General features: G+C 44.1%; 2 protein-coding genes and 1 pseudogene across 8 annotated transcripts in view; 2 read left to right on the top strand and 1 right to left on the bottom strand.

Annotated features, from left to right (window-relative positions):
- The window catches only part of ATF7 (activating transcription factor 7), a 104,386-nt gene extending 82,080 nt beyond the window's left edge, over positions 1-22,306 (top strand). For all 7 annotated transcript variants that reach the window (XM_037137560.2, XM_037137557.2, XM_037137558.2 and 4 more), the window contains 7 exons: positions 919-1,076; positions 4,855-4,954; positions 5,484-5,597; positions 6,215-6,367; positions 7,628-7,825; positions 9,717-9,825; positions 17,082-22,306. In XM_037137560.2, coding sequence (XP_036993455.2) covers positions 919-1,076; positions 4,855-4,954; positions 5,484-5,597; positions 6,215-6,367; positions 7,628-7,825; positions 9,717-9,825; positions 17,082-17,299 — 1,050 coding nt within the window. In that variant the 3' untranslated portion in view covers positions 17,300-22,306. The remainder of the gene's footprint in view (positions 1-918; positions 1,077-4,854; positions 4,955-5,483; positions 5,598-6,214; positions 6,368-7,627; positions 7,826-9,716; positions 9,826-17,081) is intronic.
- LOC119041443 (60S ribosomal protein L26-like) lies at positions 1,171-2,348 on the bottom strand (annotated as a pseudogene).
- Positions 22,307-22,396: 90 nt separating the features above from the next.
- Positions 22,397-26,104, top strand: NPFF (neuropeptide FF-amide peptide precursor). The gene is made up of 3 exons (XM_037137582.2): positions 22,397-25,442; positions 25,662-25,783; positions 25,894-26,104. The coding sequence occupies exons 1-3, from the start codon at positions 25,338-25,340 to the stop codon at positions 26,009-26,011; spliced, it is 345 nt and encodes a 114-aa protein (XP_036993477.1). The 5' UTR covers positions 22,397-25,337; the 3' UTR covers positions 26,012-26,104.
- The last annotated feature ends 250 nt before the right edge of the window (positions 26,105-26,354 follow it).

Genomic DNA, 26,354 nt, shown 5'->3' with positions numbered 1-26,354 from the left:
ACCCAGATATTATCAGAACCTCAGAAGTCCCCTCATGCTTCCTTCTTTCTAGTCTCAGTTCTACCAGTAGTTATTACTTTTAACATCTACTTTGATTATTAGAGCATCTGTATCTCATTTTACTTTCCTCCAAATTTGGATCGATAATTTTCCCAAACTCCTCCTTCCATAAACATTGCAACCTTCCCCTCTCTTACTCCTTTTCATCAGCAGCCAGTTCCTAGAGACTTTCTGGAGCTGTTTTCATGGCCATTGTGGCCATTGGCAACCTAAGATCCTAACAAGTTAGCAGTAGGAAGCTGACCTGTGAACCAAAGGGTCGCCGTTTCTATTCCCAGTCAGGACACATACCTGGGTTGTAGGCCAGGTCCTCAGCAGGGGGTGTATGAGAGGTAACCACACATTGATGTTTCTCTCTGTCTTTTTCTCTTCCTCCCTCTCCTCTCTCTAAAAATAAATAAATAAAATCTTTTAAAAACAAAACAACAAAAAACTTTCATAGCACTTTTTTAAAGAAGATATTGGGTTGCCTTATCACCAGTCTTATACCTGCCTTTTTCCAATAGAGATCACAAGATACTCAGACATCAAATTTAGAATAACAGTATCTAGATTATGAGAAATTATAACAATTTTTAGAATTTATGTGATATTACAGTGCTTCTGCAGAGATTTTAAGTGATTTTTTAACTGTCATCTCATGCATATAACCATCATCCCTGATAAAAGGGAGATAACGTAAAGGTCTTAACTCAGCATTTTTACCGAATGGGTGAGGGAGGTATGGTCATGACCATAGAGCAAAAAGAATTGCTCTAATGCTCTTTCCGATAAATTTGCACTAGATTTTACTCGCTACTGATTTCCCTGCAAGCAGCCCTAAAAGTGTTTTGTGATCTATTGGTCTCTTTTCCCCAGGAGATTACCCCAAAGCCTGTCGTGATCTCTACCCCAACGCCTACCATTGTACGCCCTGGCTCCCTGCCTCTCCACTTGGGCTATGATCCACTTCACCCAACCCTTCCCTCCCCAACCTCTGTCATCACACAGGCTCCACCATCCAACAGGCAGCTGGGGTAAGTAAAGAGCAGACAGAAATAATGAAGTCTGAATCTTTTTTTCTTTTTTTTTTATTTCAAGTTTTTAATGAAAGTTGTATATAGGATTACATTATTCCTGCATCTTCTCAATTTTTTCTTCCTTGCATTTGCCCTTTTCCTTTCCTACTTGGTGAGATTTGGCTTTACATTCAAGGATTTTTTTTTTGCAGTCTTTGTGCAGCTTTAGTCTAGTGATGACCACCTTGCTGGGGTGAATGCTCACATGAACGGTTGTACCATTAGCTTTCTCCTGTTGCACTCATTTGGTGTAGGGGACATATTTCTTCCTGTAAACCTGGACTATGCCAGTTTTCTGCCTTTTGTAGTATCCTCTCACAACCTGAACTTCATCATCCTTTCGGATGGGCATGGATCAAACATTGTACTTCTATCTCAGTTCAGAAAGAGGAGAAGATATAATCTTCCTGCGAATGTGTGAAGGTGCATTGAAATGCCTTTTATAGTTCTTGCTCTGGTCAAAAGTAAAAAAAACTTCATTTTGACAGCTGGTGCTTCCACAGTGGCCACAAAAAGGGAAGAGCTGAATCTTTTTCTACTTTGTGAAGTTATTTGCTAAAACAGGCACTGTTTTTGAATACTCAAGGAAAATGAGTCACTGATATTGTCTCTCAAAATAAAAAATTTCCCCCTGTAAACAGGTTCCTTTACCTTTCAAGTAGCCCAGCAAATACTTATTTGACAGTAATACTTTATTCATTTGGATGTTTAATACTTCTTTGATCTAGAAGAAGAATCTTGAAAACTTTAGGAAGTTCAAGATAATGGTGGAGGCCACAGAGGAACCTGCATTTAGTTCTTGGCTTCCATCTGTAGAAGTTTATTAGAGCACAACTGAATGACAGGCTGAAACCCATTAAGTCATCTTTTTTTAGTGTTTTCCTCAGTTCCAGTTAGGATTCTTGATCTTCAATACCCCTAATTTTGTTTGTTTCTGTTTGTCTTCACTCCTGGCACAACCTGTACAGATTTCACAATGGGCTGATTTACCCCTAGGTATCTATTGAGTTAAGAGATTATTGTCAGGATTTAGCCTTTTGAAGCTTATTGTCCTATACACCCACTAGGAAAAAATACAAAAAGATATCTTTTTGGACAAGGCAGAGCAAAATGTAGAAAGGAATGAGAGAAACTTATTCATATTTGGCTATCATATGACATAATTCAGCTTTGCAAAATGCCAACTTGGTCCAAGTCCCCCTCACCTAAGGCAAGACAGAATTTATACATGGCTGTAATGGGATGTTTATTTAATTGTTCAAAACTCTTCATAGGATTAGCCAGCACCCTGGCTGGTGTGGCTCAGTTGAATGAGCACCAGTCTGTAAACTGAGAGGTCACTGGTTTGATTCCCAGTCAAGGCACATGCCTGGGTTGCAGGTCCAGGTTCCCAGTTGGGGTCGTTCGAGAGGTAACTCTTTGATGTCTCTTGCACATCACTGTCTCTCTCCCTCTTTTTCTTCCTCGTTCACCACTCTCTGAAAATAAATAAACAAAATCTTGAAAATAGGATTAGCTTCCCATCCATTGAGTTCACTGGTGTTGGCTTAATTTGCAAGGTATAAAAAGAACTTGTAGCAGGACCTCCGGCCAAGATGGAGGCATAGGTGGACACCCTGTGCCTCCTTACACAACCAAAAGGACAACAATAATTTAAAAACAAAAAACAACCAGAACTGACAGAAAATCAAACTGTACGGAAGTCTGACAACCAAGGAGTTAAAGAAGAAATGTCCATCCAGACCAGTAGCAGGGGCAGAGATGGGCAGCTGGGTGGAGAGGACCCAGGCGGGCAAGGTGGCGTCTGGCAGACCCAGTGAGGCAGCAGACTGTAGAACGGGACACATGAGGCTGCAGCTGGCTGGCAAGGCAGCAGTGGGTGAACCCAGCGAGGCAGTGGATTGCGGACCGAATGGTTCCACATTGGCGTGCAGATAAACCAGGGGGAACACCTGGGGAGTGAGACAGACCTGGAAACCCAGTGTCCCAGTGCAAAGAAATAAAGCCTCAAACCACTGATTGAAACACCTGTGGGTGTTGAGGCTGCAGCAGGAGAAACTCTCAGCCTCACAGGATAGTTTGTTGGAGAGACCCACAGGGTCCTAGAATATACACAAGTCAACCCACCTGGGAAGCAGCACCAGAAGGGCCCACTTTGCTTGTGGATAGTGGGGGAAGTGACTGAAATCTGGCAAAGAGCAAAGCAAGTGGCATTGTTCCACCTGGGACCCCTTCCCCATGTACAGCGTCACAACCCAGCGACTAGGTTGCCCCCCTCTGGTAAACAACTAAGGCTCCGCCCCTTATACATAGCAGGAGTGCTGAGACCAAAAAAAAATTGCCCAAACGAAAGAACAGATCCAAGCTCCAGAAAAAAATACAACTAAGCGATGAAGAGATAGCCAACCTATCAGATGCACAGTTCAAAACACTGGTGATCAGGATGCTCACGGGATTGATTGAATTTGGGCGCAAATTAGATGAAAAAATGAAGGCAATGCTAAGTGAACTAAAGAAAAATATACAGGGAACCAATAGTGATGGGAAGGAAACCGGGACTCTAATCAATGGTGTGGACCAGAAGGAAGAAAGAAACAACCGAACAGAAAAGAATGAAGAAACAAGAATTCAAAAAAAATAAAGAGAGGTTTAGGAAACTCCAAGACATCTTTAAACGCTCCAACATCCAAATTATAGTGGTGCCAGAAGAAGAAGAGGACGAGCAACAAATTGAAAGCTTATTTGAACAAATAATGAAGGAGAACTTCCCCAATCTGGCAAAGGAAATAAACTTCCAGGAAGTCCAGGAAGCTCAAAGAGTCCCAAAGAAGTTGGACCCAAAGAGGAACACACCAAGACACATCATAATTACATCAGCCAAGATTAAAAATAAGGAGAGAAGCTTAGAAGCAGCAAGAGAAAAGAAGACAGTCACCTACAAAGGAGTTCCCATCAGACTGTCAGATGATTTCTCAAAAGAGACCTTACAGGCAAGAAGGGGCTGGAAAGAAGTATTCCACCTGATGAAATCCAAAGACCTACATCCAAGATTGCTCTATCCAGCAAAGCTTTCATTTAGAATGGAAGGGCAGATAAAGTGCTTCTCAGATAAGATCAAATGCAAGAAGTTCATCATCACCAAGCCCTTATTATATGAAATGTTAAAGGGATTTATCTAATAAAAAGAAGATAAAAAAGATGAACAGTGAAAGGACAGCAAACTCACAGTTATTAACAACCACGCCTAAAAAAAGCAAAAGCAAACAACTAGAACAGGAATAGAACCACAGAAATGGAGATCATATGGAGGTTTATCAACAGGGGAGTGGGAGGGGGAGAGAGGGGGAAAAGATACAGAGAATAAGTAGCATAAATGACAGGGGAAGGTTAAAAATAGTATAGGAAATGTAGAAGCCAAAGAACTTATACATATGACCCATAGACATGAACTAAAGGGGGGAATGTGGGTGGGAGGAGCTGCGTAGGGTGGAGAGGAATAAAGAGGGGGAATGGGACAACTGTAATAGCATAATCAATAAAATATATTTAAAAAAATAAAAAGAACTTGTAGCACTCCCTGCTTTTTCCATCTCATGAGTGCATCAAGATTTTATAATGCTGCCCTTTAGCTTCCCTAACTAGAAAAGACTAGAAAATTTGCAGAATTATAGGAGGAGTATCCAAAGGCAAAGGAGTCTGTCTGTATTATGAGCATTTCACTTCATGTGTCCTCTAGGTCTCCCACTGGCTCCCTTCCACTCGTCATGCATCTTGCTAATGGACAGACCATGCCTGTGCTGCCAGGGCCTCCGGTACAGATGCCTTCTGTTATATCGGTAAGCTTTTTAGTAGGGACAACCAGCTCTACCACAACACGCAATCCCTCCCTCCCACCTGAGTGGTCATAAACACACACAAGCCCCAGGGAAACGTGGGCTCTAGTCTGTATTAGTTGAGCATGGCAGCCTACCCAAACACTTCACTAACCTCTGCTAATCCAGCACTATGGAAAGACAAAGACTCATCTGGACAATTGGCTCCTGGTCTAGGAATTGATTTTGCCAGCCTGCTGATTGGTTGATTTCACTTGGCACTTAACACCTCCCAAATTGCCCACCACTTTCTTCAGTATCCTGTCCCAGCCTTTTCCATAGAAATTGTCATAGCCCTGATGGATTAGATTCCCTACACTATTGTGCTCCATGGAAGAGGGCATTTCCCAGGATCCCTGTATACCCTACATAGGCAAGTTGCACAGAACAAGCCCTAATGTGCCAAACTCAAAATCACAGCATTTTGAGGAAACTTTTGCCCCACTATTACTATTATGTTCTCTTCTGGTTTTTCTTCTTCCTCTTGATCCAGCTGGCCAGGCCTGTGTCTATGGTGCCCAACATTCCTGGTATCCCTGGCCCACCAGTTAACAGCAGTGGTTCCATTTCTCCCTCTGGCCACCCTATGCCATCAGAAGCCAAGATGGTGAGTACATTCCAGCCTGGGGCAACATTGGCTCTTTCTGAAATAAGTGATACCAGCCTAGGTTTTTCAAGTATGGCAAGCGAGGGAACCTTCTGGGATTGGGCAAAGCTAAAGACACCCTGTTGTGACATCTTAAAAAAAAAAAAAAGACCCTGATTTAGGATTCCCATTTCCTCTCTTCCACCTTTGGAGCCTGGTACATAGACCATGGCAGTGAAGAGGCAGCACAGATTGTTTGGAATGGAACATTGTTGTTTCAGTTCCAGGGTGACAGATGGAAGGTGGATGAGTGGGCCAAAGAGCTGGCCAAGAGGTGAATAGCTGCATAACCAGTACCTGGCCATATTCCAGGAGAGAGCTTTCATCTGTACTCTATTGCTTCAACAACCCCCACCCTCCAACTGTGCCTAGGATGATAGCCAGGGAATGGAGTAGGCATTTTCAGGCTCCAGGTGCACATTCTCTCTCCCTGTCATTTTTAAAAATTCCTCTGTTAAGGGAAAATTGGGGTGGAAATTTTAGCTATCTGTAAGTTCAGTAATGATATCCAAGCCCACTCTTTCCTACCCTTGAGAAAATCTCACCCTGAAGCTTTTTTTCCTTATCTTTCCCCACAGAGACTAAAAGCCACCCTAACCCACCAAGTCTCCTCAGTCAATGGTGGTTGTGGAATGGTGGTGGGTACTGCCAGCACCATGGTGACAGCTCGTCCTGAGCAGAGCCAGATCCTCATCCAGCACCCTGATGCCCCATCCCCTGCCCAGCCACAGGTCAGTTGGGCCCTTGGGTGAGAGAACCAGCTATCTCAACATTGCTTTTTATGTCTTGTGTTTTTTAAGGAGCAGAAAACTTAGAGAAGATTGGATTTCAGCTTTCTGGGCTTCTTCCTGTGCTTTTTTTCTTGTTGACAATTTGACAGTAGCAAAATTCTTTATCCACCCTTGTGTTATACTTACATGTAAACAGACTAGATGGTGCAGAACTGTCACAGAAGAGGTCATATTTTTTGTTTTTTGTTTTTATCTGTATGTGAATGATGTATCTGTGGAACCCTCTAAAATGTGACAGAACCTCACTTCAGACCACTTTGTGCACCATACAAAGGAGGTTCTTCTAGTCTACTTCCCATCTATTGAGTCTTTTTTTTTTAAAAAAAAGCTTGATTACATTTTAGAGGAAAAAAATCAAATAATAATACATATGTGATGTCACAGTATTAAGATGGCTTAGAAAACAAACACAAAATCGCACCTTTTCCTTATCAATTTAATCTCTTAAGACAGAGAAGTTCCATTTAGATGCCCAATTATTTTCTCAAGGAGGCCTCAGTTTTAGTAAATTTCTTTGGAAACTGAATAGGCCTCAGTTTTATATTACCTGTACTGGACAACAACCTGCATTCTTTGCCCAGCCCCTTTTCCTCATGTCACTACCTGCTTCATCAGTTACCATCACATGTCCTGACATTTAATGACCACATGCTGTCTTAAAGCATGGCCAACAACAAAACCTTCATTTGGGTTTTCTTGTTGGAAACTAAGCCTGCCCACCCTCATGTATCCCCTTGCAATGCCAGTCCCTGGAGATGGTACAGCAGTAACCCCTTGCCTGAGTTGTACTGTTTTGCCTCTTGAGGAAATGACATGATTTCTTTTTTAGTCACCAACAATTCCTTTCCTTCTCATTTTTCCCTTTCTCTTAGCATGTTCTCAAGGTGCCTACAACATTTCCTATTCTTAAGAAACAAAAAGTGATCCTAGTTTTTCATTTTGTCTGTCTCAGAAATAATCATTTCCCTACTGAACTGTGGTTGTCTTAAGTATGGGACTGAGAAGACTGGAAGGAAATGGGAGGCAGAATGAGGAATAACTACAAAAAAAGAGGCTAAGAGACATAGTGATGAGACTAGCTGTGGTTACAAAGACTGGTACATTGCTCTGCCAGGTTTTCCTAATATACCTAACATCAGGTTTAATTTGGAAAGGATTGACATTCCTTTCAAGTAACTCCTCTTCCTTCCTGGGCCACAGGTCTCACCAGCCCAGCCCACACCAAGCACAGGAGGGCGACGGCGGCGCACAGTGGATGAAGATCCAGATGAGCGGCGGCAGCGCTTTCTGGAGCGCAACCGTGCTGCAGCCTCTCGCTGTCGTCAGAAGCGGAAGCTATGGGTGTCTTCCCTAGAGAAGAAGGCAGAGGAACTCACTTCTCAGAACATTCAGCTGAGTGTGAGTGGGTCCTGGATGATTGTTGGGATTGTTGAACTTTGAAAGTGGAGTTGAATGAGAAAAAAAGTGGGACAGTATAATAGAAGATGGTAATTCTTTGAATTAGGACAGATCCAGATGTTCCAGAAAGAAGGCAGAAAGAATCCCTTAAGTCAGAGTTGAAATCTCTTCCCCAGAGGTTGGAAAAGACACCATCTATTCCCAAATCTGCTACTAGAATGAGTCATTCATAGACCAATTTGGATGAAGGGAATTAGATTAAGCACCCCAGGGTGCTCTTTTAAGTCATCAGTATGGGGTTGTGGAACACCCAAAGGGAAATGGATTTGCCCCAGATAATGCAGCTTAATAAAAGAAAGAAAAAGCAACACAGCCCTAGCCAGGCAGTTCACTTAATTAGAGCAGCAACCTATATACACCAAGGTTGTGGGTTCTATCCCTGGTCAGGGTACATACAAAAATCAGTCAATCAATGCATAAATAAAGGAACAATAAATTGATGTTTGTCTGTCTGTCTGTCTGTCTCTCTCTCTTGCACTCTCTTCTTCTCTCTCTTCCTTCTTCTCTCTCAAATGAGTTTTAAAAAACACCTGTCAGTGTGATAGGTAAAAAAAAAATAAAAGCCACACAAGCACTAGAACAATTTTATAATCCATGTATTTTCTTGAATATTGTTTTCTGTTCTCCTGATTATTATTAAAATATTTCATTATAAGGAAATATATACTAATTATATATAACATATATATATATAATATACACACACAGGTGTAGAATAAAAACAAAGTCTGCTGTGGCTGGTATGGCTCAGTAGATTGAGTGCTGGCCTGGGAACCAAAAGGTCTGAGCTTTAATTCCCAGTCAGGGGACATGCCTGGGTTGCAGGCCAGGTCCCCAGGTGCAGGTATGTAAGAGGCAACTGATCAATGTGTCAGACACATCAATGTTTCTTTCCCTATGTTCCCTCTCTCTAAAAATAAACAAAGAATCAAAAAAGCCCCAAAGTCCTCTTCATTATGCCTTTCCAGACTCATTCTCTTCCCTGTAGGTAAGTTTGATGTGTACCTACCAGACAGATCCATATTTCTAAATATTATTTTCATTTATACTTTTTGTAGGGGAGTCATGGAAGGATTGTGTGTTAGTTTTAACATAAATAGGTTAACAGTCTCTTCTGGAGATCTGGCCACGTGTATAGAAGATCTACCTCATTTTCCTTTTTAAGATTTCATTTATTTACTTTTAGAGGGGAAGGGAGGGAGTAAGAGAGGGAGAGAAACATAAGTGTTCGAGCTATACATCAATCTGTTGCCTCCCGCATGCCTCTAGTTGGGGACCTGGCCCACAACCCAGGCATGTGCCCTGGCTAGGAATGGAATCTGTGACCTGTTGGTTCTCAGGCCAGCACTCAATCCACTGAGCCACACCAGCCAGGGCTACCTCATTTTTCTTAACAGCTATATAGTACATTCTAAGTGTGGTTATATTATAAGATATGGATATTTATAATGTTTCTAATTTTTTGCTAGAACAGCATTGGCTGCAGTGAACATTGTATGTATTTGAGTAGATCTGTTAAATAGATTCTTGGAAGTAGGCTTTCTTAGTCAAAGGACATGTGCATTATCAATTTTGGTATAATCATATTTATCCTAAATAGGAATAATTTTTCTATTGTAAATCCCTCCTTGTTATTGTAAGCAGCTCCTGTCATTGAATTCATGACTATACTGGTCCTAGCTATTGAAGCCTTGTTGAATCAGAAGTGTCCCAGATTTGGAGAAGAAAATATAGGCAGCATACTGTCGTCACTTCAGAAGAGATAGTCACTGAGGTTAAAGAGTGGAGGATGAATTTTCTTGATTAACTCTTTTCTTCTCTCTCTCCTCAGAATGAAGTCACATTACTACGCAATGAGGTGGCTCAGTTGAAACAGCTATTGTTAGCTCATAAAGACTGCCCAGTCACTGCACTACAGAAAAAGACCCAAGGCTATTTAGGTAAATGGCTCACAACCTAAGCAAAGTCAGTCAGTAACCTGCATGTATTGAGTGTCTCAACTGTTTATAATTTTATATCTCCATTCTCAATGTTCTGGGGGGATCCAGACTGATGAGTAAGCAGACTTTGTGGAGCAACCAGCCCTACAAAAAACAATTTTTTTTGAGAATAATACAGAGTTATCCTAATTATCACAGTTGGAGATAGAGGGTGGCTATGTTTATTGGGTGCCTGCTTTGGGTTAGGCACTCTACCATTTTTCCAGTTCTCTTCCTGTATGTAAATGAAATTATCTCCATTTACACACAGGAAAACTGCACTCAGGTTAGTCACTTACCTGAAGTTGTAAATAACTCCTGGGCTGGCAGAGCCAGTATTCACATCCAGGTCTTTCTTATTTTAAAGATAGTGCTTTGACCTCAAAGAGGATGTAAACAGCAGATGGTACATGGGGGTTTGTTAAGCATTGGTATTTGGGAGTATTTTTTTAAATATTTTATTTATCTTTTAGAGGGGAAGGGAAGGAGAGAGGGAGAGAAACATCAATGTATCGTTGTCTCTTGTGAATCCCCTGCCGGGAACTGGCCTGCAACCCAGGCATGTGCCCTGACTGGGAATCGAACTGTGATCCTCTGGTTCATAGGCCTGCGCTCAATCCACTGAGCTACACCAGCCAGGGAATATTTTTTGTCTTTTTAATGAAGGGCTGATGTTGGTTTTAGTGCATATTCTATAAGCACACATAAAATAGTACTAGAAAGATAGTCACAGAGTTTTGCTTAGGAAAAGCAAAATCCTAAAATCAAAATTATTGTGAATAATTGGCTTATGGTAAAAGTTAGTAAATCATTTCCCTTTACAAATTAAATTCATAGAAATGATGGCTATCAAATTTTGATATATTGAATTATTTTCCACTATAATTTCACAGATGTGTTTTCACAGAAAATGAGTAACCACATCACCAATTTTAAATATCTCTATTTAAATTTTAATTTTAATATGTACTTAAGGGTACATTCATATACTAAGCAGATGTTGATTGAGCCTGTTCTTTGTTGGGCACTGTTTTACATGCTGAGAATATAATAGAAAGCCATAGATTAGATTAAACTTTCTGTCCTTGAGGGGCTTATATTTTAGTGAGAAAGACAATAAATAAGATAAATAGGTACAATATATGATATATTGGTAATAATAAATGCTTGGGAGAAAAAAATCAAAAAAGGGAAGAGGAATATAAAATGTTGGCAGCAGAGTTGAAATTTTAGATGAGGTGGCTTTTAAATAAAGACCTTAAAGAAAGTGAAGGAGATAGCCATGCACTTATGTGGGAGAAAAGTCCTACAAACAGGAGCAAGGGCAGATGAAAAGACCCAAAGTGGGAGTGGGCCTGACACATTCTAGGAACATCGAGAAGGCTAGCAGGGGTGGATTGGAGAGTATGGAGACTGGAGAGTAGTTGGAGATGAGGTAGGGAAGGTAAAGGCAGCATGTCTGGGTAGGGCTTCATTAGTCATGGTGAGGACCTCGGCTTTTACTGGCCATTGAGAACCATTAGGGGGTTTTTAGCAGAGCTGCGACATGCTGATCTGACTTACATTTGAACAGGATCACTGTTAGTGTAGTAGGTATGGACAGAAGCAAGCAGTCCACTTAGGAGGCTATTGCAATTATGCACGAACGATGTTGGAGCCTTGGACCAGGATGGTGGTAGTGAAAGTGGTTAGAAGGGGTCAAATTCAGGATATTTTGAGGTTTGAGTGACAGGGTTTGATGACAAGCCAAATGGGACAGTATATATGAAGAACAAGAAGAATCAAAAATTGCACTGAAGTTTTGGGACTGAGAAGCTGCAATAATGGATTTGCCATTAATTGAGATGGGGAAAGGGTAGGGGGAATGGATTGGGAGTTATATTTGAAGCTCAGTTTTGGACAAGCTGAGCTTGAGAAGCCTATTAGTCTTGAAGGTGGAATCTAGCAGGCAGTAGTTATATAGGTCAGCAGTTCAGAGGAAGGGCTGGAAGATATAACTGGATTCAGCATTTAGTTAGTTGTTAATGCCATAAAACTGGATGAAATGTTATCATCAAGGGAGAGTGCACATAGAGAGAAAAAGAGAAGCCCCAGAACTGAGCCCTGGAGTATTGCAATATTGGAGGTCAGAGAGATGAGAAGGGAACCCACGAAGTGACTGAGAGCTGCCAAGAAGGTAGGAGGAAAAGCAGCTGAGTAGCTGAGTGTACTGTTCTGTAAACCAATATAAGAAAGTGTTTCAAGATGTTTAGTGGTCAACAATTTCAAATATTTTTCATGGGCTAAAAGGAAGACAAGAACTCAGCGTTGATTGATATGAAGTCTATATAGAGTAAGTTTCCTACTCATTCCCTGCAAAAATTCTGACATGTAGTCAGTTCATTAAACTACTTATTTGTCACAGCAAAAATGTCCTTAGTTCCTGCTATATGAAGTAGACATTATGGTAGTTACTTAACACAAGACAAATAGACCCTGTCCCTACCTCTGAGAGACTCATGGGGTTATGTGGAGATGAGCATGTCAACCTGTTAATAGAGTAAGTACAGATATCCCAGCTAGTCTACAGCCATGCCACCCTGAACGTGCCTGATCTCGTCAGATATCCCAGCTAAAGAGCCCTTAGACCGAGAGCTTCCTGAGGAAAAACTACCGTTTTACTCTGTGTACCACAGTGCTTGGCACATGAATGATGCTCAGTAAATATTTGATGAATTAATGAACATATGTCCTGAAAGCACAAGCAATGATATAGTTAATTTCCTGAGCGCAACAAAGAAGGCTTCAGGAACTTCTGACCAAGATGGAGGTATTGGTAGATATACTTGCCTCATCACACAACCAAAAGAAGGACAACAGATTTAAAAACAAAAAATAACGAGAACTGCCAGAAAAATTGAATTGTGTGAGAGTTCAACAACCAAGAAGTTAAAGAAGGATTATATTCTTCAGACTGGTAGGGGGGGCGGAGACGCCTACCAGCCTCTCAGCGAGGGCAGAGAAGACATGTGGCAAAGCAGTGGCTGGAGGACCAAACCAGGCAGTCCCACATTAGTGTGCCAAGAAACTGGGAGGAACGACTGGTGAGCAACACAGACTATGCAACCCAGGGCTCCAGCCCAGGGAAATAAAGCCTCAAAACCTCTGACTGTAAAAATCTGTGGGGGTTGCAGCAGTAGGAGAAACTCTCAGCCTCATAGGAGAGTTCACTGGAGAGACACACAGGATCCTAGAATGAACACAAAACCACCCACCTGGGAATCAGCACCAGAAGGGCCCAATTTGCTTGTGGGTAGCAGGGGAAGTGACAAAGTGGTAGGCGAGGCCAGCAAGTGGCATTGTTCCCTATTGGAACCCTTCCAAATTCAGCACCACAACAAAGCAATCTGGGTTGTCCCAACCTGGCAAATACCTAAGGCTCTGCCTCGTTCTATGTAACAGGTGCACCAAGACAAAAAAATACGGCCCAAGTGAAAGAACAGATCAAAGCTCCAAAAATAGAATTAAGTGATGAAGAGATAGCCAACCTATCAGATGCAGAGTTCAAAACACTGGTAATCAGTATTCTTACACTAACGGTTAGGTATAGCTGCAAAACAGAGGAAGAAGTGAAGGCTGTGCAAAGTGAAATCAAGGAACATATACAGGGAACCAACAGAGAAGGGAAGGAAACCGGGACTCAAATCAACAATTTGGAGGATGAAGGAAGAAATAAACATTCAATCAGAATGGAATAAAGAAACAAGAATTCAGACAAATAAGGAGAGGCTTAGTAACCTGCAGGACAACTTTAAACATTCCAATATCCGAGTCATAGGGGTGCCAGGAGAGGAGGAAGACCAAGAAATTGAAAACTTATTTGAAAAAATAATAAAGGAGAACATCCACAATCTGGCAAAGGAAACGGACTTCTAAGAAGTCCAGGAGGACTTCCGCCAAGATGGAGGTGTAGGTGGAAGCACTGTACCTCCTCGCACAACCAACAAAGTTTTAGCAACAAAAACGCAGCCAAGCCACAGAAAATTGAACTATACGGAAGTCTGACAACAACGAACCCTTCAGCCAAACTGGTAAGAGGGTCAGAGCCAGCAGCAGAGCGGGTTCGGGCAAGATAGATCCACTGGACCAATTTGGGCATGTGACCCAGGTGCGCCAGCAGCTGTGGGTGGATCCCAGGTGTGGAGTAGCAACAGACAGACCCACTGAGGGTGCAAGGTGGTGGACCCACTGAGGGCTGACCGCAGTCACACATTCGAACGCAGACAAAGCAGTGAAGGAGCAAGTGGTGAGACAGATTGTGCAGGCCCCAGTGGCGGGAAGCGACAGAGGGGAACACTACTGTCCCTCTCTGACCCTGCCCCCACATACAGCGTCACAAACCAGCGACCCGGGTGGCCCCGCCCTGGTCAACAACTAAGGCTCCCCTCATACGTAACAGGCAAAAACAGATCAAAACATGGCTCAAGAACACCTAAGAGCCCCAGAGCCAATAAATCTAAGTGACAAAGAAATAGCAAAACTTTCAGATGCACAGTTCAAAACACTGGCCATCAGGATGCTCACAGAACTGGTTGATTTTAGTCACAAATTAGAGGAACATATGAAGGCTAAACTAATTGAAATGAATGGAAATGCACAGGAAATCAATAGTAATGGAAAGGAAACTGGGACTTGACTCAAAGGAGTGGACCAGAAAGAGGAAAAAAATGACCAAACAGAAAAGGATGAAGAAACAAGAAATGAGAGGCTTAGGAACCTTCAGGACATCTTTAAACGTTCCAACATCCAAATTATAGGGATACCAGAAGGGGAAGAGGAACAGCCACCAGTGGAAAACTTATTTGAACAAATAATAAAGGAGAATTTCCCCAAGCTGGCAAAGGAAATAGACTTCCAGGAAATCCAGGAAGCTCAGAGAGCTCCAAAGAAATTGGACCCAAGAAGGAACACACCAAGGCACATCATAATTACGTTAGCCAAAATTAAAATGAAGGAGAGAATCCTAGAAGCAGCAAGAGATAAGGGGACAGTCACCTACAAAGGAGTTCCCAACAGACTGTCAGATGATTTCTCAAAAGAGACCTTAGAGGCAAGAAGGGGCTGGAAAGAGGTATTCCAAGTCATGAAAGCCAAAGACCTACATCCAAGATTGCTCTATCCAGCAAAACTTTCATTTAGAATGGAAGGACAGATAAAGTGCTTCTCAGATAATCAAATTCAAGGAGTTCATCATCACCAAGCCCTTATTATATGAAATGTTAAAGTGACTTATCTAAGAAAAAGAAGATAAAAAAGATGAACAGTGAAAGGACAGCAAACTCACAGTTATTAAGAACCACACCTAAAACAAAAGCTAAGAGGACAGCTAGATCAGGAGCAGAACCACAGAAATGAAGATCACATGGAGGGTTAGCAACAGGGGAGTGGGAGAAGGAGAGGAAGGGAGAAGGTACAGAAAATAAGTAGCATAGACGGTAGGTAGAAAAAAGGGGGAGGGCAAGATTAGTATGGGAAATATAGAATCTAAAGGACTTGAGACGTGGTCATGAACTAAAGGGAGGAAATGGTGGGGGAGGGGGTGTGCAGGGTGGAGGGGAATGAAGGGGGGAAATAGAACAACTGTAATGGCCTAATCAATAAAATATACTTTAAAAAAAGGAAAAAAAAAAGAAGCCCAGGAAGCTCAGAGAGGCCCAAAGAAGTGGGACGCAAGGAAGCACACACCAAGGCACATCATAATTACATTAGCCAAGATTAAAGAGAAGGAGAGACTCTTAAAAGCCACAAGAGAAAAGGAGACAGTTACTGACAAAGGAGTCCCACAGACTGTTAGTTGATTTCTCAGAAGAAACCTTGCAGGCAAGAAGCAGCTGGAAATAAGTATTCCAAGTCATGAAAGGCAAGGACCTACATCCAAGATTACTCTATCCAGCAAAGTTATCATTTAGAATGGAAGGGCAGCTAAAGTGCTTCTCAGATAAGGTCAAGTTAAAGGAGTTCATCATCACTAAGCCCTTATTATATGAGATGTTAAAGGGACTTATCTAAGAAGATGATCAAAACTATGAACAGTAAAATGACAACAAACACAACTAACAACTGAACCTAAAAGAAAACTAAGCAAACTATTGGAACTGGAACAGAATCACAGAAATGAAGATCACTCGAAGGGTTATCAGTGGGGAGGGGGAGCATGGAGAAAAAGATTCAGGGATTAAGAAGCATAAATGAAAAAAAAACTTATACATATAACTCATGGACATGAACTAAGGGGGTGGGGAATGCTAGTGGGAAGGAGGGTACAGGGCAAAGGTGGAGAAAGGGGAGAAAAAGTGGGACAACTGTAATAGCATACTCAAATATTTAAATGAAATTTAAAAGAAGGCTTCAGAGAGGGGGTAATATTTGATTTCTAAAAGAAGACTCAAATATTCTTCAGGTCAAGAATACTATTAACTGTTGGAAATTTGCCCTCATTCCACACATCTCTATTTAAGCAGACATACAGGCTATCTGGTATTTAAGAAAACTCCTTGACTGATGAGCAACATGGAGTTGTCTTTGTATGCAATTCAGATATTTGTGTTATTGTCACTTTAGGTGGAGTGACATTACTCATAATAAATGTTTTAAGTCAGTAATACCTAGCTAAATGAGTAGTCAGGAGGGTCTACAGACCTCTTTGGGATTTGTTGTGTGAAGTGTACCTTAGCCAAGGACTGATCATTTATTACATAATTTGATTATAGCTTGATGTTTATCATGCTTACCTGTGGTACAACTACATGCTAAAGGAAATGTTTAACCAATGGAATGATTCAGTTCAAGTGGGAATTAATCAGAGAAGATACCTGAAACGTGATATTTTAAATCACGTTTAAATGAATAAGAGGAAGAATATTCCAATAAAGGTTAATGAACTACATACAAAGACCTAGAAGCCAGACAGTACAATTAACATGTTGGGGATTTGCTTTATTGGGATAGATAGGTTAATTTTTCTAGTTCTTCCCTTCGCACAGCTTACCGTTTACCAGCTAATTTATAGTTTAGAAGCCAAGATTCTGGGAAGTTTCTCCCTGCCCCATCCCCTCCAAAAAATAGGTTTCCCTTTCCTTTGGTCTGCTTTAGAATTATGGAAAAAGGTAGTGCCGCCTATTTCCCCATTCTTTTTTCTAACTACTTGTTCTCTGTTCTTTGCCCTCTTTCCTTGGCAGAAAGCCCCAAGGAAAGCTCAGAGCCAACGGGTTCTCCAGCTCCTGTGATTCAGCACAGCTCAGCAACAGCACCTAGCAATGGCCTCAGTGTTCGCTCAGCAGCTGAAGCTGTGGCCACCTCAGTCCTCACTCAGATGGCCAGCCAAAGGACAGAACTGAGCATGCCCATACAGTCACATGTGATTATGACTCCACAGTCCCAGTCTGCAGGCAGATGATGCCTCCCCTTGTGGAGGGATCCCCAGCCAGAGCTCGCCCGTCCCAGAGCCAAGAGAGATGTCATCTTATCCCCTTGCATCTGCCTTGGACATGGCAGTTTGGGGGGAAAACTGTGTGTTGTGAGTAAAGGACAGATGTGGGGCTTTTCAGCCACATGGTCATGTATGTTGACACCTGTACTAGGAGCCTCCCAGCCCCAGAGCCATATAGATCATCCCCTAAGGGGGGGTTTCTCATGTCCCCACAGCAAAAGGCCTTTCCAGATGGCCTGAACGATCAATCGCCCTTGCCCATGCACGTGTACTTCTCTCTTTTAACACTAACCCCTGCACTTCTAGTTTTCAGGTTTCCCAGTTCCCTCTCTTCCCACTAAGCCATGACTGTACCTTCTTGTTCCTTAGCAGCTTGCCCCTTCCTCTAGGTAGAGGGAGCTAGAATCGATGGCATGTCACCTGCTGACCCATCCCCAGCCCCCTCTTGGACTCAGGACTTTGTGTCCCAGTAGCTGCTTATTTATCCCTTTTTACCCATCCAAAGTTCTAATCAAAATATTCACTTAGGGAGAATGTAAGGTTACCTTTGATATATGAAGGAGTAATTTCCAGCTCTTCCATAAACTTTAGTTTTCTCCCTATCTTCTACCAAAAAATTAGAAAAAATAAAAACAAACAAAAAACCCAAAAAAAGCAAAAAAGAAAGCAACAACCCCCCCCCCAAGAGTTTTAGTCCTTTTTTATCTGTTTCCAGAGCTATTTGGGTACCACATTTTTGTCTCTTGAGTTTTCCCAGTCTAAGTGGTGGGGTCTTTCTCCCACCTCCCACTAAGCCTTGGCAATCTTACCTTATGGCCTTACTAGATAGGGCTTGGTAGTAAAAGGGAGAAGAGCCCAGGATCTGATTGGCTGACTCCCTCCCTGCTCCATCCTTCTTCAGTCTAATCATCAGGTCAGGCAGGAAGGTCATTCCATCAGGTTACTGGATTGATTCTTTTATGTTTGATAGGAATCTACTGACCAAAGCACACATAATCCTTTTGGTCATCTTTCTGCTTCTGCCCCTCCCTCTTCATTCCCCTGTCCACACGTCTGCCTGACTCTTTTATAATTAGTTCAGATGCAGGACTGTTGGAGCTATTATGTAGCTCCCTCACTTTTCCCCCATCTCTCAGTCTCACACATCTGTCTTGTCTGAGCTAGGGTCTTATATTCACAAGCACCCAGCATCCTCTGGATCTGCCTTCTCTCTCAGCAACCTCCTAGCCTAGCCACTAGGTCTCTCTGGTTCTGTGGTATCTCTTCAGTTCTGCTCTCTTCCCCCTAGGTGCAGTGCTTCTCCAGTGTCTAAACCCCAAGACTCTGAGGCATCATAGCCAAGGTCCTAAGAGGGTTTTTTTGAGTTGGATAAGGGGAGGCCGGGGAGCAGCAGGTGCAGTACTAATCTCAGCATAAGAGCCCTGCTTGTTGAAGGGTCGAGCCTGCCTGAGAAATTGGTGACCGTTGCTCTCAGCCATTCTTAACATTTGAAGAGTTTGGTTACAGGGGGGAAATTCATCCCTCTTGTCTCTCTTCCCCATGAAGACTTCTCGTCTTCCTTTGGCTCTGAACTATGCAATTTCCACCAGGGCCATAGGAAGCGATACAAAGCCAGGGGCCTGTGGATAAATATGTCAGCTTTAATAGCTCTTCAGTATGAAATCCTTCCAATTGTCCCAGAGCCACCTTCTGCCATCTGCCGAAGCCAAGAATGTCCTTTTTTCCATCTCTTCTACCTCCATCTTAAACATACATACAGAATAACTCCCAACTTCCTTTGTTATTTGTCTTCTAAAATCGGCTGTCATAGGGGAACAAGGAAGTGTTCTAAGCCACAAGATTCCCACCTCCTCAGAGTGATAAACTGGTGAGCCAGTCAGATAACATGTTCTACTGCATTTGTTTTTAATTTTCCCTCCTGCTTTTCAGAGCCCGTGCTGAACTAGCCACACCTGGTGAAGAGAAAGGAGGGAAAACATGGTTTTCTCATCCTCTACCACCTGGGACCCAAAAGGAACGGCCCCTGAGGAGGCTCAGGTTAGCAAATGGCATGGCAGATGGTCAGGAAGCAGGTTACCACCTCCAGGGACCCCACTTGCCTTTAAAAATTCACAGCCATAACTGCTGCTCAGGACTTTCTTTTAGAGGGCTGCTCCCTGGGCATTTTTCCTGCTTTAGTTTTGTTTCTTTTTTTTATTATCTTGATTTCCCGCTAGCAGCCTTGCCCTTAAGTTTGACTGACTCTATGACTCCTAAGGAGCCTTTATGAGACTCTTCACTGTTTTTCTTCCCCCTTCAGTCAGGTGTTTTTTAAGTTAAGAATCAGTTTGTCACTGTACACATGCCCCACCTCACTGCCTGGCTTTGGAGGCAGTTTACATCCTGCCAGTCTAGTCTGTCCCTCAGTAAGATGACTAGTTTCTGAAGAGGGTCTTGTTTACTTTCTTAACCCCCATGTCTGGTTCTCATTTTCATTAGTGGGAAGTTAGTATCAGGGACCTAAATGAGAGGTATTAACAGAACCAGAGTAGAATCATTGACATGAGGAAGGGGCAGGACAGAACCCCCCCAACAGCTCTTTAGTTGGTCCACAGTCTCACTAAGAAGACAGCAATTGCTCACCTGGGAGCCTCTCTCATAATCGAGGGGAACATCATTGATCTTGTTACTGCTGTCAGCCCTGTGGTTGCTCTCCCTCGCTCTTTACCTTCCAGACTCATCTGGACCAGAAGCAAACATTGTGGAGGGCATTACTTAGCCCTTCTTAAGAATACGGCCTTTCCAGAGACTTAAGGAAAGACACTTTTTGAAAAAAGCTGGGAGTCTGAACCCTTGGGGCTCTTCCACGTGAACACACGATTCAGGCCTATCACTTCACTCCAAAAACACAGCTGCTAGATAACCGAGGCCATAGAGAAAGGGGCCAGAACTAGGTCTTCTGGAAATGTGGACTTTGTGCCCCATTCCCTTGAAAGCTTGCCTAGAGTTGAAGAGTCTGAGAAAGCCTCCCCTACAACTAGGGTGGACTAGAAAGAGTAGGACTTTTTTTTTACTTACTCTTTCCCCGTTGATTGTATAGCCCAAATCTGGCTTCCTTCAGCCTGCACTCATCTTCTTGGCCCTAAGCACTGCACCATATACTTTCAGTGGTGGTAAAGTGATAACCTTACTAAATCTCACCTTGCCTCCTTCCCTTTGCCTGTTGTGTCCTTCTTGGCTCCTTGACTGATTCACTGCCCTCCAGCACCACACATCCTGGTAGATGGAGTGCTTCATCAAAACGACGCCTTCCCTGTCTGCAACCTGAACCACCACGCAGACATGGAGATACTCCTCCTCTGGTTCCTGAGGCTCCCACGTCCCTCACTGAGGAGCTCCGCTGAAGGTGCTAGCCCTGCGACAGCTCTTCCCCCCAAAGTTCTCCCTTTCTTTCATAGCTTCCTTTCCATCCCCAAATCATTATTTTCCATTAATATTGTACATTGTATATGCAGGAAGGAAATGTATTTTTTTTATTTCATAACCAGTCTGTAGAATTCAATCCCCCTGGCTATATCACATATGTCTTGGTTGATGTGCTCTTTCTTCTTTCTTTAGACTTTTGTTTGACAGGGGCGGAGGGAGGAACAAGACAAGTGAGGACCCTCAATCTCCCACAACCCTATTCATCCCCTCAGAGAACAGAATTCTCTCTGTTTCTGTTTACAAAACACGTGCGCACAGACATAAATCCCCACCTCCTCCACTCCCCAGGGTGCTGACCCAGCAAGAATGAGCATAGGTGGCTGCCAGCCACCATTCCCACCCCCTCTACTAGTTCATTCATCTCTCTTTGGGGTAAAGTCCTACTCCAGAATGAGAAAAGGCTGGGGAGAATAGGGAAGGTTGAGGCAGCTTATGTCCTTTGTAGATGCAGGTTTGTGTTGTAGCTGCTAGGGTTTTTTTTAATGGGAGCTGGTAGCACAGAGAAATCTTACCAGCATTAGCTACTACTGGGTGATGTCTTAGCTGTAAGAAATGGCTATGAGCACTAGCTAGCTCACTGACTGCCTTAGGGCAGTGGTTCTCAGAACATTGTCCAGCACCAGCAGCACCAGCATCTGGGAACTTGTTAGGAATGTGCATTTGGCCCCCACCCCTAAACTATTGAATCAGAAACTCTGGGGATGGGCTCTAACAAGCACTCCAAGTGATTCTTACACTAAAGTTTGAGAACCCTTGCCTTCAGGGCAAGCTGGGAAGGTCTTGTACCATCCTCTGCCTGAGCACTAACATGTGTTTTTTCATTTCCTCCAGTCCCCTCTCTCCACTGCCGTGAAAACAACCACATTATTCATCTCAAAATCTAGGTTTGTCTTCATCCTGCTTATCCCTAAAACCTGTCCTGCATCACTCTAGACAGGTGCTGTTCCATATTCCCTTGCAGACTGGTCACTCCACGCTCTTTGTTTCAGGAAGGACCAGCTGGAGTTTAGCTGTCCTGTTCTCGCACACACACAACCCTTCAGGCAGAGAGATGAGCCTCCACTGTTGGGACTGGAAGCTGCAGCCTCCTGGCAAAGAAAACAGTGTCTATCAATGGTTATATCTCTGCTCATCTGTATATCTTTGACATGTAGCAAAACCTCTCTATCTCATCAAGGAACTCTGTTGTGGGTCTGAGTCTCCCCAGTCCCCAGTGGTGGGCTTTGACAGGTGAGAGCATGCAGTGCTACAGGCTATTTTGTTACAAAACCATTTCCCTCCCACCCCCCGCCCCAATTCAGCATCATCCCAGTGAGCAGGCTCTCACAATCTCCCAGGACAGGGCTGAGGCAGAGTCTTTGCTCTATTCTCCCTGACCGTCCCTTCTTCCTTCCCCCTTGCCACTTAGCAGTTATCCCCAGCCATGCCTTCTCCCTCTTTCCCTTGCCCTGACATATATTGTGCCTTATTTATGCTGCAAATATAACATTAAACTATCGAGAGAACCACTGTTATGTCTGATACTTCAATACTCTGATCTACTCATCCCATTATCCACTCTTTCTGGGAACCCATTGGACTTCTGTGTCTGATTTTCCTCACTCTCCCATTCCTTTGAACAGAAGGAGCCGATATTCTTATCCCTCCTTTTTATGCAGTAAAGACAGTCTAGAGGAGGTGGGTAGTTTATATAAATTATATAACAAGGTACAGGGGCCAGCGCTCAGATCTGTGCAGGAGACAAGGGCCCTCATCAGAGCGCTCACTAGAGGACTTGTGTGGCTCTGTGAGGGTGAGGGGGGATGGCATGGTGTTTGAAGGCAAGTATCCTCTTACCTTTCAGTGTTTTGTCCCCACCCATTCCCAACAATTAAAAAAAAGTGTACAACATGATGGTAATACACAGAGACCAGAAGAGAAGCTTTCTATGTATGATTCTATGAGTTCTAGGGGGTGGGGGCACTGGTTAGAAGCAGGTAAGAAAGTTGTCAAGAAAAAGAGGTAATACTCAGGAACTGTATGAGTAAGGAGGTGTAGGGCAGTCGCTGCTAATTGCACCTTCATAATTTTCCAAGTGAGGAGAGTAAGCCAGACTGAAGAACTTGACCAGGAAATAGGTGTCTCTGAGGGTTTCCCAGTAGGAGAGAAATATATCTAAGAAGCTTCTGTGGATGCTATTTGGTATAATTGACACAGAAAGGAAACTGAGTCTCCCTAAGGGTGTCTTAGGTAGTCATCTTCATTGTGTTGTGGTGAGGAACACATGGGGGTGCAGAGAAGGGTAAGAAAGGGAATTACTGAAGGCCAGATACTAAAGCCAAGATTAAGAGAGTTGAAAGCTGGAGATGAGAGCAGGGCAGTTTCCCATGTTAGCAGAATTAATCCATTCTAACTACTGACCAAAGGAGAGACCAGTCACCTCCATCCTGGACATAGGAAGGCAGCTAGATACAGCTCCTTTCTTGATGCAGCCTCAGCTCAGACAGTGGTGTGCTTGGTGATCAGAAAAACAGTAGAGGGAGAAACAGCAGGATGGGAAACGTCCACTGAGCATCTGCTTTGTGCTAGATGGAATGCTAGATGCTTTGTATCATTTATTGTTCACAGCAACCTCTTGGTAACAGGAGTAGTTGCCTCGTTTTATTGATGATGAAGTGAGGTTTAGATTAAGACACTTGCCAAAGGCACACAGTGAAGTGCCAGGAGCTGGGATTAAAACCGAGTTCTGTCTGACCCCAGAGCCACTCTGCAGTGCCCCACCCAGGCTCTGCTCCTCCAGACTTCAGCCAGATGAAAGCACGGGGACCTCACTGTGGGGCAGGACCCACTTCCGACAGAAGAACCATCTACCTATGATTTTAATACTCCATTTTTAGAAGTAGTGAAACTATAAGATATAATGAAGAATGTCAGGTTCTGTGCTTGGGACCAGCCATGAGACCTAGCTTACAGAAAGGTTCGTCCTAGTTTAGGCTGTATGAATGGAAATGTAGTGTCTAGAACATCCAGATCAAAACCTGCTCTGATCTGTCTACCCCAAGTACAAATTGGTTTATAAATGCCTTACTTGAAAGAGGCGGGGGTGGGAGGAACATGTCCCCTTGAACAAACAAAAAAAGACTACAGAATAGAAGAATGAAATGTCTTCAAACCTGAGAGAGGCTTCTGTACATCAAAGAATTGAGAGATGTTCTGTGAGACAATGAGGCAAACTAAGACACCCCTGGTGGAGGCCACAAGGAGATGGAAACCAGCTCAGTGCAAGGGTAAATCTGGAGACTCGGCAGGAGATGGTAAGTTCCTGGGACTCAGGTGTACGAGGTTCCTCACGCCAGTGTTTTCAAGACACTTGCTTTGTGTCACATCTTGTACTGAATGAATGACAAATAGTATCTCAAATAATGCTCACCCTAGAAAGTAGTTCTTTTAACATTGCCGTGTTTTAGGTGAAGAAACTAGTTTAGAGAGGTAGACGGCTTGCCCAAAGCTGATTCACAGGCTACAGAACCACTCTGGTGGGGATGCTGCAGGACAGATCCGAGGATCAGAAGGGAAAGGGCACCGGATGACTTTGAAGGACCCCTTCCTGTGAGGTAGATCTTTCCTAAGGCTGGATTCTAGTCTCCTGACCCCGTAGGTCACAGCCAGGCAAAGGTGGGGGTGACTAGATGGAGGTGGACAGAACAGTCCCACTCCAGTGTTCTGCCCCTGCCTGACTGGGACTCCTTAGAATCAGGACCTTAGGATCCTCCCTCCCTCAGACTTCATAGAGCGCTATTCCAGAAAAAGGAAATGGCCGGACCTGGCAGTGTGGAGCTGCAACCACAGGGTGGCAGCAGTGCCCCAGCTGCAGAGGGTGGCTCCCTAGGCCCAAGTGAGGCAGGTCCTCTCAGCAGTGCTCTGAAGATGAAGTGCATCTACAAGGATTTCTTCTAGCTTCTTTCTGTATGTTTTATTTCCACAGGCAAATCTGAGTAGTGACTCCCTTTGTAACCCTCCAAGAGGCACATTTGAACAGGTGTGAATGGGCTGGGCGACCCTGACTGCAGCCCCAGCCAGGGGTGAAAACAGGCTGGGTCATCCCAGCCAACTCTTACCCAGGCTCTTCCCCCACTCCCTGTTCCAGGACACAATACCTAGCCCTTGCTGACAGGACTTTATTTATGCTTTTATTCTACAAGTTAGAAAAGAAAGGAGGTGATCAATTGGAGCTCTCCAACCTGTTGAGGGATTGGGGGTTCTTAAAGGCCCCCTAGGGCCTGGCTCTGACAAAGCCATCTGCAATTAATGATGCTTCTTGAGCTCTGGAGACAGGATTTATGCATCTAATAAAGTCTGTAACTTCAGGCTTAGGGGCTGGGGCCGGAGGCTGGGAGCAGGAAGTCCCGGAGGGGCCATGGGAGGGGATCCCAGGGGCTCTTAATGGAGCGGTGCATTTCCATTGCCTGCTCTGTATTCCCTCTCAGGCTGCTGTGGGGTGGGGGACAGGGGGACAGCAGGTATAAGAGGCAGAGGTGGCTGTCGGAAGGCAGATGACAGCATGGATTCCAGGCAGGCTGCCGTGCTGCTCGTGGTGCTCCTTTTAATAACGGACTGGGGCCATGCCGGAGAGCCAAGCAACCTGGATGGAGGTCAGATCTTCATGGTAAGTGAGCGCCCTCTCCCCACATCACTATTTCCCTGCGCATCAGCTTGAGACTTCTGCTGTAGGTTCAAACACTCCAGTGGCAAGAGTCTTCGCTGGAGCCTCACATCTGAGGAACGGGCTCCTACAACTTGCCACTGGAAGCTACATCCTTCTTCTAGTGACCTGAATGTCAAAAGTCTTTGGTCACATTCCCTCCTGGATGTCCCTGTACCACAGGAGGAAGACCCTGGACCCCTCCAGGCACAAGATTCTGAGACCCCTAGGTCACTCTTGCTCTCCCTGCTCCAGACCATGCGGAGACCCAGCCAGAGCTCAGCCTTCCTGTTTCAGCCCCAGAGGTGAGTCTGAGAGGGACACAGGCAAGGCAGGAGCCACAGGAAAAGGAGGGAGGGAGCTGAAGAAGGGGAGGACTGGAAGAACCTTCACCTGAGGAAGGATCTCTCCTAAGGTTCGGCAGAAACACCTGGGGCTCCTGGAGGAACAAACGGCTGAGTACCCAGGCTGGGGAGGGGCTGAGCTCCCTGTTCTGGAGTCTGGCTGCCCCTCAGCGCTTTGGGAAGAAGTGACAAGTCATCATCCCTTGATATGTTTGCATGCAAGGCCACACCCAAAAATGCATGTGTGCCCTGCCCTTCCCCCCACCCCCCAAAATAAAGCTGCCTGGCTTCTGAATCCAGGTGTCTGTGTCTGAAACTTGAAAGGGCTTGGAGGGAGTCCAGGGCAAGAACCACAGCCCTTCCATCTCCACCAAACTCTCCAGGAACACAGGCAATGGCAGTCCCAGAAGTCACTGCATCCAGCCTCCTGCCACCAGAAAAGCAGATGTGGGGACTTGTGGGGAACAAGGTGGGGAGGCACGACACAGGTGGTGATCTGGCTACTAACCTCTGCCATCAGCTACTCAGGGAA

The sequence above is a fragment of the Artibeus jamaicensis genome, unplaced genomic scaffold (assembly GCF_021234435.1).
Source record: "Artibeus jamaicensis isolate MK-2021 breed Jamaican fruit bat unplaced genomic scaffold, CSHL_Jam_final contig_233, whole genome shotgun sequence".
NCBI classification, from domain to species: Eukaryota; Metazoa; Chordata; class Mammalia; order Chiroptera; family Phyllostomidae; genus Artibeus; species Artibeus jamaicensis.
Note: the sequence above shows the minus strand (reverse complement) of the source record. Positions and strands in the feature narration are given on the sequence as shown.

What these genes read in the sequence shown, in the direction of transcription:
- NPFF (XM_037137582.2), top strand. Translation starts at nt 25,338, where the DNA reads ATGGATTCCAGGCAGGCTGCCGTGCTGCTCGTGGTGCTCCTTTTAATA. An exon ending in ATGGAGGTCAGATCTTCATG is followed by an intron (nt 25,443 to 25,661) that starts GTAAGTGAGCGC and finishes CCTGTACCACAG; the next exon opens with GAGGAAGACCCTGGACCCCT. An exon ending in TTCCTGTTTCAGCCCCAGAG is followed by an intron (nt 25,784 to 25,893) that starts GTGAGTCTGAGA and finishes ATCTCTCCTAAG; the next exon opens with GTTCGGCAGAAACACCTGGG.